This window comes from Linepithema humile, chromosome 7 (genome assembly GCF_040581485.1).
Source record: "Linepithema humile isolate Giens D197 chromosome 7, Lhum_UNIL_v1.0, whole genome shotgun sequence".
NCBI classification, from domain to species: Eukaryota; Metazoa; Arthropoda; class Insecta; order Hymenoptera; family Formicidae; genus Linepithema; species Linepithema humile.
In genome coordinates this window covers 6,971,532-6,984,014 of record NC_090134.1, presented here as the reverse complement: position 1 = coordinate 6,984,014, position 12,483 = coordinate 6,971,532, and the positions used below count along the sequence as shown (strand labels likewise).

General features: G+C 40.7%; 2 protein-coding genes across 3 annotated transcripts; both read right to left on the bottom strand.

Moving 5' to 3' along the window:
* Positions 1-194: 194 nt before the first annotated feature.
* On the bottom strand, positions 195-1,368 carry LOC105667601 (NADH dehydrogenase [ubiquinone] 1 alpha subcomplex subunit 7-like). The gene is made up of 3 exons (XM_012359482.2): positions 1,226-1,368; positions 593-771; positions 195-376 (listed from the first exon to the last, which is right to left on the bottom strand). Exons 1-3 carry the CDS (start codon positions 1,292-1,294, stop codon positions 316-318), a joined length of 309 nt encoding a protein of 102 aa, XP_012214905.1. The 5' UTR covers positions 1,295-1,368; the 3' UTR covers positions 195-315.
* Pi4KIIIalpha (phosphatidylinositol 4-kinase III alpha) lies at positions 1,226-12,397 on the bottom strand. Of its 2 annotated transcripts, XM_012359426.2 has the most exons (23): positions 12,243-12,397; positions 11,302-11,695; positions 10,463-10,965; positions 10,075-10,390; positions 9,783-9,845; positions 8,876-9,130; positions 8,575-8,770; positions 8,291-8,501; positions 7,946-8,200; positions 7,512-7,864; positions 6,927-7,347; positions 6,752-6,859; positions 6,464-6,670; positions 6,008-6,284; positions 5,412-5,904; positions 5,197-5,332; positions 4,635-4,964; positions 4,258-4,545; positions 3,924-4,151; positions 3,489-3,835; positions 3,126-3,402; positions 2,632-3,038; positions 1,226-2,495 (listed from the first exon to the last, which is right to left on the bottom strand). In XM_012359426.2, the coding sequence occupies exons 1-23, from the start codon at positions 12,330-12,332 to the stop codon at positions 2,270-2,272; spliced, it is 6,381 nt and encodes a 2,126-aa protein (XP_012214849.1). In that variant the 5' UTR covers positions 12,333-12,397; the 3' UTR covers positions 1,226-2,269. The 2 variants fall into 2 exon arrangements, with proteins under 2 accessions (XP_012214849.1, XP_012214850.1); XM_012359427.2 differs by lacking the exon at positions 9,783-9,845.
* Positions 12,398-12,483: the final 86 nt, after the last annotated feature.

Sequence of the window (12,483 nt, the reverse complement as noted above, 5' to 3'; positions counted from 1 at the left end):
AAATCTGATTTTCTTCATATGCATAAACTATCAAGAATATATATATATATATATATATATATATATATATATATATATATATATACACACATCTTTACATCAGCTCATTTTTTTTATGATTTTAGATTTTTGCAAAAATATTGGATACTTGTGTTTATTATTTATGGATGTAGTGGAAAAAAATATTGCAGCACTCATTAAATAGCTTAATCTATTTTCTATATACAATAATCAAGTCAACAAACCTGTAACTGAACAATGTTACGATATGGTTTGTGACATAACATCACTGACATGTTTATTTTTATTCTAAAATTAAGCATCCCAATTATAAGGTTTTGCTGGAGTAAAATACTTCTTTTCTGGAACCTTTTCCCTGAAAATAAAAAATATATGATATGTAAAAAAAATAGCTTAGAAATTTATTTCATAAAACAGAATTTCTTTTATATATAAAGATTTATATATCAAATCTTTTGTATTATTTTATATTATTTTTTTCAAAATTATTCTAATATACATTTATGATCAAAAAGGAACAAAAAATAAGAATGTACATTTAATGTACAAACTTATTGACAATTATACTTACTCTTTGCCAATTTGTTTCGATCCGCTAATTAGTAATGGTGGTTGAACTTCTCTTCTGGCATCTCGTGCATAATAATAAATTTCAAAAGTTTTATGATATGGACCTCCAGGTATATCTGGTGGAGGTTGAGTACGAGCAGCTTGCTCATCAGCATATCTACTGGCTAACACAACTTTTCTCTGCAACATGTAAATAAAAAATCTTAAAAATATATTATCATATTACTAAACTAAAATACTTATATTACTTTCAATTAATAATATAATGTTTACTACAAGATTTTATCATTTAATTCTCTAGAACTCTAAAACTTCTATTACATTTTTCCATCAAGAAGACATGCAAATAGATTAAAAACAAGCAAATATAATTTGCAAGTAAAATACTTTTAATATTAATTAAGTGCTTATCAATTTAATCTCTAAATAAAGTTCAATATTTTTTATGAACATAACCTTTCGTCAACAGATATTACAGATAAATTGTTCATTTCTCAAATAAATGATTTATTTTATTCAGAAAACAGTATTGTGTGTGATATTAATAAATTAATTAATATATATAATACAATATATAAAATAAATAAAAGAATATAAAGAATATTACATAATTAGAGTAAATGTCATCACTTACACCTCGTCCAATATCTTGAATAAGTTTTATTAGCGGTGTAACAGTTCGATGTTTAACTGAACCCGACATGTTTCTTCAAAAAATTTATTGATTTTTTAACCAACAGCTTGTGAAACAGCACAAATTGCAATTAAAATAGTTAACCTCAAATTTAGTACGTAAACATACGTCGTCTACGTTTAGACGACCATAGAAGACACAGCGATCAATAGTTTGACGACTGGTTAATTGTTACACAATCGTTGAACTGGTCAAAAATCGAACTGGTCAAAAGTCGATCCATGAACATTTTGATATGCGAGAAACATATTAGATAAGAGCTGAGCTTATTAGCTAAGCAATGTGAAACGAGTTCTGATATTCAAATTAAGAAGTTGCATTCGAGATATTAGGAGAACACGATTTAAAAGAATTAACGCAGTAAACTTCGAAATGGAACAAGTTTTAAAATGTTCTCCATGCATTTCTGTATCAATTTTTATCGATACATATATTTGCAAATTTGAACTTATTATTTATGTTAACAATTAATTGTTAACAATTACAATCTTTGTTGAAATAAAAAATTTGCTTTATTTTATATTGTCAAAATTAGTTTAAATTAGAGAGATATTCCTGTTATTCTAATTTTGGAATAAGTCACCATTAGTTAAATTAATTTAATTTAATCTTTAACCATTAACAGCGCATAAACTAATAATAAACAGGAATGTACTCATATACAGATATGCTGCGTAAGGCAGATGTACACGTATACATATATGTGTATATAGACAATCTTGTAGATAAATATAATACATTATTACATACATATACAGAGCGAAATGTCTTCATAAAATACATGTAGGGTTAAAAAAAATATTGACACCAATGCATTTGTACAGTTTCGCAGAATCAGCGGTTATACTGCGATATCTAACAACTCGGTGCATCACGATGCCCGTTTCTAACCCGATATAACAACAGTCGTAGCGAACGCAAAACGCCGCCAACTAACAATTACGAGGATGGAGTGAAAGGGGAAGTAAATTCTCCGGCAACAGTTTAATAGGGGATCTGATTCTGATAATACTGTATCATGTCATAAGTTTTCGTGCGGAAGTTGAGGTAGCTGTTGCGTATAACATTGATCATGAAGATCGCCGCGTCACGATCGGTGGCGGTCGGCACAAATCGACTGCGTAGAAGTTTAATGGTTTGCCCACGGAAGCACGGCAATCCCGTGTCGAGCATGAGGGAAACGAGGGAGATGATGGCCTCCTGATATGGCCTACAAAATAAGAAAATATTTAATAAAGAATATTTCATTGCACAATATTAATTGAAGATATATCTAAACATCAATATGAATATAGTTGCAGACATCCTGTGTTATAAATATTTAAAAAATGAAGTTATTTGCTCACCTGACTGCGAGGAAAGCTTGCACGCACAGTTCCATGAACCAACGGAACGGTGCGGCCTCCATTTTGCCGCCCATCACAAGCACCATCTCGTCGGTGAGCTTGATGTCGGGCTCAAAGCCCAAATTACCGCCGGGCGAGCTCTCAAACATAAAGCCAAAGTCAATGTGTATGATGTGGCCTTGAGTATCTATCATAATATTGCCATTGTGACGGTCCTTTATCTGCAGGAGGTAGGTGATCACGCTGTAGGCAGCCATCGACTTGACGAAGTTGCGACGAACGTTTTGGAACTCCTTGGTCGTCTCGTCGCCGTGTTGCGTAATGAAGTATTGATACATGTCGCTGTCTGTTGTACGGCCGAGCTGGTCTCTCGACGTAGCGTGCGGCACACATTCTATCACGCCGCACTGATAACATACGAATTTAATTATAAATGACGTATTAATTTGTTGAAAACACAATCTGTCGTGCAAGAAATTGATATTATATCCTACCCCGGGAGCTGTGGCCACCACTCTGTACGGAAACAGGAAGAGATTCAATCCGACCTTCTGGAACACGTTCTTAAAGATGCTGATCACTTGCAGAGCCAGCATATCCTGCCGAACGTCGTCGCCGACCTTGAAAATAGCAGCCTGCCACGTTTGCTCCTCCGCTTCCTTTTTGTTCTCGACTTTCCCGTTAGTCGACACCGCGAGCGCGATGTTCTCGAGCTCATTGATGCCGTATCTCTGCACTTTGAAGCGCGCTAAGAACGGCGCCTTAGCGGCACTGCAATTGAAAGACAATTATGTAATATTTTACAACATAACGCGTCATATAAATCATTATTTTGCAGTGATCTTTTTTAATCGCACCTCTGCATGGGAGTACCGCTCTGATAATCTATATCGATGACCATCGCCTCAGGATTTGACGGTAGATAGCAACCGGGCTGTACTTTGACTCTTCCCAAGGCTTCCAGACACGCAGCCTTCCGTTCCGGTCCTTTAGGATATGGTCGAATTTCGCCTGAAATATTGGTAATTTTCTCGAAGAAGTCAAACTCTCTTTCATAGAATTGTTTCGCCGGGCCGGACAGTGCGTTCAGAATATTCTTCGTCAGTAAATCTAGAATGTCGTACAGCACAGGATCCCTCATTTGCTTATCTTCGTCCATGTATACGTTTGTGTGCATATTCCATATCAGCTGATGCGCCACTACCTGAAATACATTAAATAAAAATAAGATGGAGGTAAAAAAAGACTTTTTTTTCTGTTAGACTTCCACATTTAATCGCAATTCTTATTACCTGCGATCGTTTAGCGATCTTCTTAATAAATTCAATTACGTAGCCCATTGTGTCGTGACGGACGGCTTGCACTAGCTGAGGTATGTAGAAAAGCACAGCGTCGGCTGGATAACTGTCCAACACCTGTACCGCGTACTGCGCCGAGATAGGATGATGCGGAAATTGTCGCGAGAAGAACGCCAGTGCTTGAATCGGAGACACTCTTGCCCAGGTTAACATATAAACTAACTAAAACGGAATGAGTATAATTTTACAAACACTTTCTAATTACTAATATCATAAAAAGTATGAAATATATTGATTTAACAGCTAATTTAAACATTACTAAACTTACTTCAGGTACGTCATTGAGTAGCGTGTCCGTCGTGACGAGATACTGCAATGCTTCCGACACATGCATGACCGGTACGGGTTTAAGGCGCACCAAGCCGCAGATCTCTTTGATAATGACTTCATGATTCTTCAATCGCACTGGCAAGAATATTGCCAAGACAGGACTGATCTCCCACGCGAGCCGCGTGTATTCGCGCCAACGATCGTTCATTCCTTTGGCACGCCAGTCCGCGATACTTCCTTCTCCTTGCAGCGCAAGTTCCGGTCGGCCGCCAGGATTACGCCAGACCTTAACAAAATATGAGATTTAGGAAAGCTGATTTTTTCACCAAAAATATCTTACAGTTTCATATATTTACAATTTCTCGAATAACTCACCAATAACATTTCGATTTCAACCGCTAACAACTCAAGGATCAAGTTTCTCTTCTTGATGTAATCCTTCACGAGGATGTTTGCATTTACAACTCGCTTGCTGCGATTGCTGCGTTTGCCCAATGTGTTGCTGCTGGTTGACATCGGCATGGTGTTCATCCACACGTTGCCAGACTTCGAGTAGTCGTTCGGCGTGGGAGCTAGCGTGGCGGCTAGCGAGCCGATCGTTTCGCTTGGAACCATCATCGTAGTTGTATAGGTTTGAGATGTCACTATCTCAAACTCGTTATCGGCTCCCGTCATCATTAAGTACTTCTTGTCGCTGTGCATCACCTGTGAGAAATACATGAAACAATTTTATATACTTACGCAAAAAACAGAACTAAATGCAGTTATCGAGATAATAAAGGAGATATTCGTAAAGATTTTATAAATAAAATATAAATATAAATTCCGTTTTATAAATTACTTATGAATTACAGTTATCAATCATTTAAAATTAATCATAAAATATAAATACTATTTGTGTCTTAATTGAAAAAGTGGCGTGATACGTTGCACTCACCTGCCAGAAGCGTATCAGAGTAACGATATCTTCACTAAGCTGGTCGATCTCTTGTGTCGGCAACTGGCGTTCTCGGCAGAAGTAATCCAGGCAATTGGAGTACACGCGTTCTCGCAGAACGTTCTTGCTCAAAGTTCTACTTAACGAATAGATTCAATTATTTTCTATTTCTTTGTCGTCATTCCGATTTACCGAAAACAAGGAGAATACATTACCTCGGTAGAACGTCACCTTGCAACAGCACCAATCCGCACGAGAGGAGCTTAAAGCGCACGCCGACCGCGGCGACGTGTCGATTGATGCCGGGCTCCTCGCCAGACGCACCGACAGTCATGAGTAGCGAGCGATGCAGCAGCAGGGCGATCATATCGACCGTCTCCTGGCAGCAATACTTGGCTGTCTCGACGAGCTCCACTATGAATGTCACCCAGATGTCGTGCGGCTTCACGTGCGGCGGATTGGGTCCGAGCTTACAGCCCTCGTAGACCGCGAGCGGACTCACTTCCTCCTCATTCGGCGCGAACAGACCCATTCTCTTATCGACAGTGTATTGCCACGCGAGCAGCATCTCCTGCAAGAATCGCAGCTTCAGGTCCGGTCGCACAGTTAGGATCCACTGCCAGCACTCGACCGCAGTAGTCATCGCCACAGACGTGAACAATTCTATCTGCGAGCACGCGACGATGTGCAACAGTCGTCTATGTATTCCTGAAAATACAAATAATGAAATTAATAATGTAATGGAATAATTAATTAAATTAGCAAAATTGACTTACGAATAGATTATCATCGCGAAACTCGGCTAGCTTACCAGGCATAGAGATTAAGAGAGCGGTGGCACGCCAAAGAGCTCCGCGATGAACGGTGTCGTCGCAATCCTGACAAGCGCGGCGCACAGCTTCGATCAATCTTTCGACGACTTTATCCCTGCACTCTTCCAGAGTCACTTCCGTCGTCGGCGATTCGGTGCGCGCGAGAGCGAGCATGCCCGCCACCTCGCCGGCGTGCCACGATCTCGTCGACATCATCGACAGCAGCCAGGAGCTCGCACCTTTCGGACCGCGTGGCCTCTTATCCAACGAATTCGTCTATAATTCAATTTGATTATATACTTAATTAGTGATAATAGCTGTCATTTCTCAATACATAAAATACGGAGTGTGTTTCATAAAAGTTTGACGCACGCAGGCTAAACGAAACACGCCTAGAATAACAACTAAAATAAATCATAGAGCTTGAAATATCATAGTGAAACATCATTACGTACATTTGCCGGCACTGCAATGGGAATTGCAGTGTCCACGAATTCGAGGACCGAGTCGATGGCCAGCGACAGACCGGAATGATGCCGCATGCCAGAAGACGGTATCTGATTGATGTATTCTTGCAGGTGGGATTTGGTAGCCTGTGGCGCCCATTTCATAGCCTCCTGCACTATGCCTTTACATCTCGCGGTAAAATCTTTCACGATAATCTGCAAGTTGCACGATATCGTAGAATCCGCTTCATCTTAACGGTATGAAATGACACATAACGATGTCGCATTCGCACTTACTTCTCGCGCTTCGATAGTATTCATCAGTTCGATGCTGTACGGTGTACCGGGTATTCTCAAGCTGGGAGTTTCTTCGTTTGGATCAAGTTGCAAGGAATATGATAAAATCTGCAACAATCGCGTATGTAAAAAAAGGTCTGAAAAAAAATATATACATGTAAAACGATAAATGTACCTGCAATATATCCAGCATACTCCAAAGAACCTTGCAGTTCCACAACAGATGCGGAAAAGCGTCGACTAACGCGCTGAGATATTTGTCCGCCACTCGCCTGATCAGCTTGTGCACGTGATTGAAGCGCACTAACAAGAACTGCGCGTGATTCTCGAGCTCCCTCTCGCGCTGCTCGTCCTTCGGCTTGCGCTGCATCACATCCTTGAATTTCGCGAAGACGGAGTCGGCCACGCAGCATATGCACTGCCACATGCCGCTCTTGTCCTTCTGCAAATCGGTGTCGCACAGGTACTCCATTATCGGTTGCAGACTGGGCTCAGGGCTGTTCGCCACTCGCAGGGTTTCCGACCAGTAAACGGACAATAAGTACGTGCATTGTGCGAACTGCAGCTTGGTCACGTATGCTGATATGTCATTCGTGCTGAAAGAGAAATCGTAAGAAATTTTATAGCAGCTTTGAAATTAAAGTATCTTGCGAAAATATAATATCTATTATCTAGTCTTCAATTTAAGCTGTTTGTTCACTCATTTATTAAATAATTTTAGATTAAAGACCCAAGAGATGCAATTTAAGATAAATCATACCGCGTGCTTATTTTCAACACTTGACTCCGCAGCTCCTGCAATTCATTCAACGAGACGCTGTCGTTGCGCACCGCGGACGTGTACTGCAGTTCCCGCATTTCCAGACGAGCACTGGTCTGGGAGATAAGATAGGGCGACTTGACGGCGATCTCCTTGACGCCTTCGTACCAGTCGGGCGGCCACAATCGCGAAGGATGATCAGCGGCGAAGCCCATTATAACGCAGTATAGCCAAAAGTCCTTGAACAATTTCAGAAGTCGCTTCTGCGGGTGTCTGATCGGCGGCAGCCGTCGCACCAGTATCGCAATCACGGGGATGAGCACTCCTAGATTTCCGGCACTGGTAGCCGCTTTCTGCATCATATAAAATAGTATTTTCTTCTCGTTTCTTGCTTTTTGTACAGAATTTTGTATAGAATAATTATTTTATCTCACCGTTGCAGCGATACTATTCGGCATCTTGTCGCTGGCGCGTTTGCCCTCGAGCCCCAATTGCACGAAAAGCTCCAGCAGGTGCAGCAACAAGTCGTCCAGCTCCGACTCGCCGTGCAGATTCGCCGCTATGTTCGCCAGCGCGTTCGTGACCGCTTTGGAAACGTGACAAAACTGCTTGCGGTCGTCGTTCGCGGCGTACGTTGCCGTGCTCGAGCCCAACGACATGGAGAACATTTGCATTATCCCCTCGTAAATCTGCGCAACGAGCACTTCGGTAATCGATCATCCGAAAAGCCTTCGTTCGCGCGCAGATAAGTGACTCCAAACGTTACAAGTGCCACTGACCTTTGGCTCGCACTTAGCGATGATCATGCAGCCCAACTGATCCACTATGAGGAAGTCGAGGTCGCTGGGAGTGCGACAGAAGAGCTGCTGGAAAAACGGGAAGATTGTGCGCATCGTCTTCGGGGTGTCCTTCAGTGCCACGGCTACGTGACCCAACATGATCACGATGTTTCTCGACACCACCTCGTTCTTCAACTTCTCGTCATTCTCGCTGAAAATACAATTCGCTTTGTCGTTTATAAAAAAAAAAAGAAGTGTTAATAGACTTTTGCGTTGAAAAGTACCCATCGCTTATGTCCGCCGCAGTGTACAATCTGTTCGATACGCTGGCCACGAGCGCTGGCACGCAATCTGGATTCACAGAATGTGCAGCTTCCAAAGCGATGCAGAGATTGCCGATTGCTGCGTCGCGGAGTTTCTCGAACGCCGTTTGCACCGATGACGTCGTCTGCTTCGTGTCGTTTATTTCCTTCCCTTGAACTGTTTTAATATCGCATTTCAGTATATGTATATTTTTATTGTACTTCAATATAATCAATAATAATTTTATAATTAACGTGGATATAAATAAAGCGGACTGTTTACCGAGCACTTTAAACTGATGTTCTTTCGTGGAAAATTCACTGTGCTGTCGATGCAGTTTCAGAAGAATCGGCGACGGTGCGATAAGAAAATCCCGTAAATAATATATAGACGTGCTGGCTATGTTGGGAAATTTCTGCGCCAATTTTCCCAATCCTTCTAGACAAACCATCAATAACGGCATGTGCGCCAACACGAGCTTGGGTCCGTGATTAGAATTAATCTTCTCCACGAGTCGTCCACACAAACTATCCGCACCTAAGAATCAATGTGTAAAACTGCTTACAAGCTTAAATACATAAATATCGATATATTTGTTGCAAATTATCGATACTGGTTACTCAAACAAGACACATTAGAAATAAGAGCTCTTTCCAAGAGCTTTTTTCAATGTAAATCTGTATACAAGAAATATACTTTAAGAAGCTGATGTATAAAAAATTCACAATTTCAAGAAAAATCAACTTTTCTACTAAAACGCACTCCTGTCGAGCTGCCCCCCCCCCTTGCACAAATAAAAAAATCAATAGCTCAAAATTATAAGCTATTTATGAGCTTTCATATTCCGCAAATTAAAATTTTTGAGCTCGTCACGCTGAGCATGAATTTAATGTTTTTTGTGGGGAAGCTGAGTCGATATCGAAAAATAGCTTATAATTTTGCGCTATTGGTTTTTATATTTGTGCAAGGTGGGGCGGCCAGCTCGACAGGGGGTACGCACGACGCAAGTCTCAGGTTAATTTACTGATTCAACATCCATTCAATTGAACATGTTAAATATGTTAAATTTACGTGAGGAGCGATCAGCACGTTATTATTATGCTACTAAGCGAAGGTATATGTTTGTTAGTAACTACTAATGACGTGTTAAAGACACGAGAAAGTAGCACACACGGGTAAATCAATATACCCTTGCCGATCAGCATTGAACTGATATCTGCATACAGCGCGGACAAATCATATTCGCCGGATACTGGAAAAATAATGTGAGAGCTTTAACAAAATCTGCAGTTGGGCGCAAACAAACGTCGATTTCTCACACTATCCATGCACTTAGAATTACGAACACATTCGTTGAAACGCTTTCGTAATATACAGATTATTTACTCTTGTGAGTGTTGTGTTCTTAAATTTTAGTTAGACGATGCTTTCGCCGCTTGCGAATTTCTTTCTTTCGCCAACGGCGAAACAAGCGTGCTCACCTGTTTCGTCACCGATCGCCCAGACTAGCAGATCCACGCAGGCGGAGTTGGCCATCACGTTCACCTTAAAGCGATTCACGGTGCGGAAATTCGTGTCGATATCCTCGCGCTCGCTCGCGTCGTGCTGTCGCGACTGCAGTTCCGTTTGGCCCGAGAGAAACAGACCCTTCACGAATTCCTGTACGTCCCTCGTGAACGGGGCTGGTAAATCGCGCTGATTCTGCAGCAGCTCGCGCAACAGTGCCACCATCACTAGATTCATCGTCTCGCTAAATGTACGATATGGAAAGATATGCACTTGGCCGGAACTGTAGACCTGAAATGATTGCAATTAGAATTTATGGTTATAACGATTCGATCAAGCGACAAAAACGTTAAAGGTACGCACTTGTTGCGCCTCCTCGTCTAGAAACGTGAGAATCTCCTTGGTGAGTAACTTTTTCGCCAAAGCCAATACGCTCTGCAGGTGCACCACGGTAAATTGCATCCCGGCCCGTCTCTCGGGGCTCTCGTTGCAGCGCATCTGCGGGAACTGATTGAAACTCGATCCGTAACGACTGAAAAAATAGGTCGTCGGATCGTACGGCACCGACAGGAAGGACTGTAGCGACGGTCTTTTGCCGCAATGATAATCGTGACTGTCGTAGCCGAACAACGCACTGTCGATCGTATTGAAGTTACCGCTCAGAGATCGCGGGATGATCGGTCTAAAGTTCGAGAAGCTGTGCTGTTTCCTGTCGGGCATCGAGCGATTCTCCGCGCTGCCCGCCGGCGAGGGTGTCTCCCGCCGCGGAAAGATGCGGCAGAGCAACGGCGGATCCGTGCACGCAAAGCGGCCCATTGACCGTGCAAGACCAATCAGCACCGGGACCAGACATTTGCATAATGATACTAAAATGGAATGTAATGTCAAAAATATAATTAATGGCAAATAAAATGGTAAATTGATCAGTTTCTCAATTTTTATCAAATAATATACACATATTGCTCAAAATAAAATTCTACAGTATTTATAATTACATCACATTAATAATAAAAAAATCCTGCGACTATAATTATTATTTTTTAAGTTTGTATATATTTTTAATTTATTGAAACTGTATCTTTGAACTTCTCAGAAGAATAGAATATTTATATTTCTTTAAATTATTTCTCAAAATTACTACATAATTTATGATAAAAAGGTAGCTACATTATTTATATTCAAATATATGTATTTGTACTTACTCTTTGCTTGCAAGCCCCTATTACTATTTTGATCCTTGTATCCTCGTATAAGATTCGTCAATACTGCGAGTATTTCAACCTGAGTCGAGATGATCTCTTCCCGTGCCGGTTCGCACCTGGCTGCCACATCGCTCAGCAATGTGTTCAAGCAGAAGCTGAAGCGCTCTGCTATTGGAACCCTCTCGGTGAGCGAACATCTTATTTCATCCCGCCACACCGCTTTTGGAAGACCGCGTAACAATCTAAGTAAATACGGCAAAATTCGGTCTCGGTGCTGCAGACCGGACTCCAGAAAATAAATCCCCAGTGCAATCGTTGCATCCTGACCCCTCTGATCCAAGCGAAATACACCCTGACCGGATTCTTGTGGACATAACTTGTATAATTTGGCTACCTATAAAGCACAAAAAGTGCTTTTGTTAATTTAATAAAAATAGTCAAATAAAAATACATTGATCTATTTTCTGCAATAACAACATTATAAGAAAGAGAAAAAGTCGATTACTTAAAGAAATTATTAAATATTCCTTAAATATTTGTTAGATAATCTATCAAAATATTTGATAAACTTTGGTAAAGTACGTCTCTTAATATTTTATAAATTTTATTTTGTAAACTTCATAAATAATGCTCTGAAATGTAAGCTCCACGTAAGCTCCACTTTTGTGTTAACGTAACATATTATCACTGTCTTTCAAACAGTGCGAGCTGTAATTATAATTTTTTACAGAACAGCGATATATATCAATTATCATGAATCACTGTAATAATCGTAGAAGTGTCCTTATGTCATAACATGATATGTCAAGATATCAGCTGACGTTTCCTGTGGTTAACCCCGATACATAAAATTGACGACGGCGCAAAATGACAATCGTTTGTTAAATCGTTGAAAAATTATCGTTCGATCAACGAATTCATTCCACAAAAATGTTACTCACTTTCTCCCATGATGTAGGCTTGATAGCGGCTAAACATCTCGCCAATTGTTGGACGGCATTAGAGAAAAACAATTTTTCATCCGCCATCATTTTGCAGCCGACCTAAGCCGACCGATCGCTACGGAACGCCACTGACTACAGCTGTATAGTTTAGAATAGAGTTGCGCACAAAGTGAGTGAAGTATAAGGCCTGTATCAGACTACACATTGAACATTGAGATTAAAGATTGAAATTTGGCCA

What these genes read in the sequence shown, in the direction of transcription:
- LOC105667601 (XM_012359482.2), bottom strand. Translation starts at nt 1,294, where the DNA reads ATGTCGGGTTCAGTTAAACATCGAACTGTTACACCGCTAATAAAACTT. An exon ending in TTCAAGATATTGGACGAGGT is followed by an intron (nt 772 to 1,225) that starts GTAAGTGATGAC and finishes TACATGTTGCAG; the next exon opens with AGAAAAGTTGTGTTAGCCAG. An exon ending in TCGAAACAAATTGGCAAAGA is followed by an intron (nt 377 to 592) that starts GTAAGTATAATT and finishes TTTTATTTTCAG; the next exon opens with GGAAAAGGTTCCAGAAAAGA.
- Pi4KIIIalpha (XM_012359426.2), bottom strand. Translation starts at nt 12,332, where the DNA reads ATGATGGCGGATGAAAAATTGTTTTTCTCTAATGCCGTCCAACAATTG. An exon ending in TTCAATGCTGATCGGCAAGG is followed by an intron (nt 9,131 to 9,782) that starts GTATATTGATTT and finishes ATTGATTCTTAG; the next exon opens with GTGCGGATAGTTTGTGTGGA. An exon ending in TTGAAATCGAAATGTTATTG is followed by an intron (nt 4,546 to 4,634) that starts GTGAGTTATTCG and finishes TATTTTGTTAAG; the next exon opens with GTCTGGCGTAATCCTGGCGG.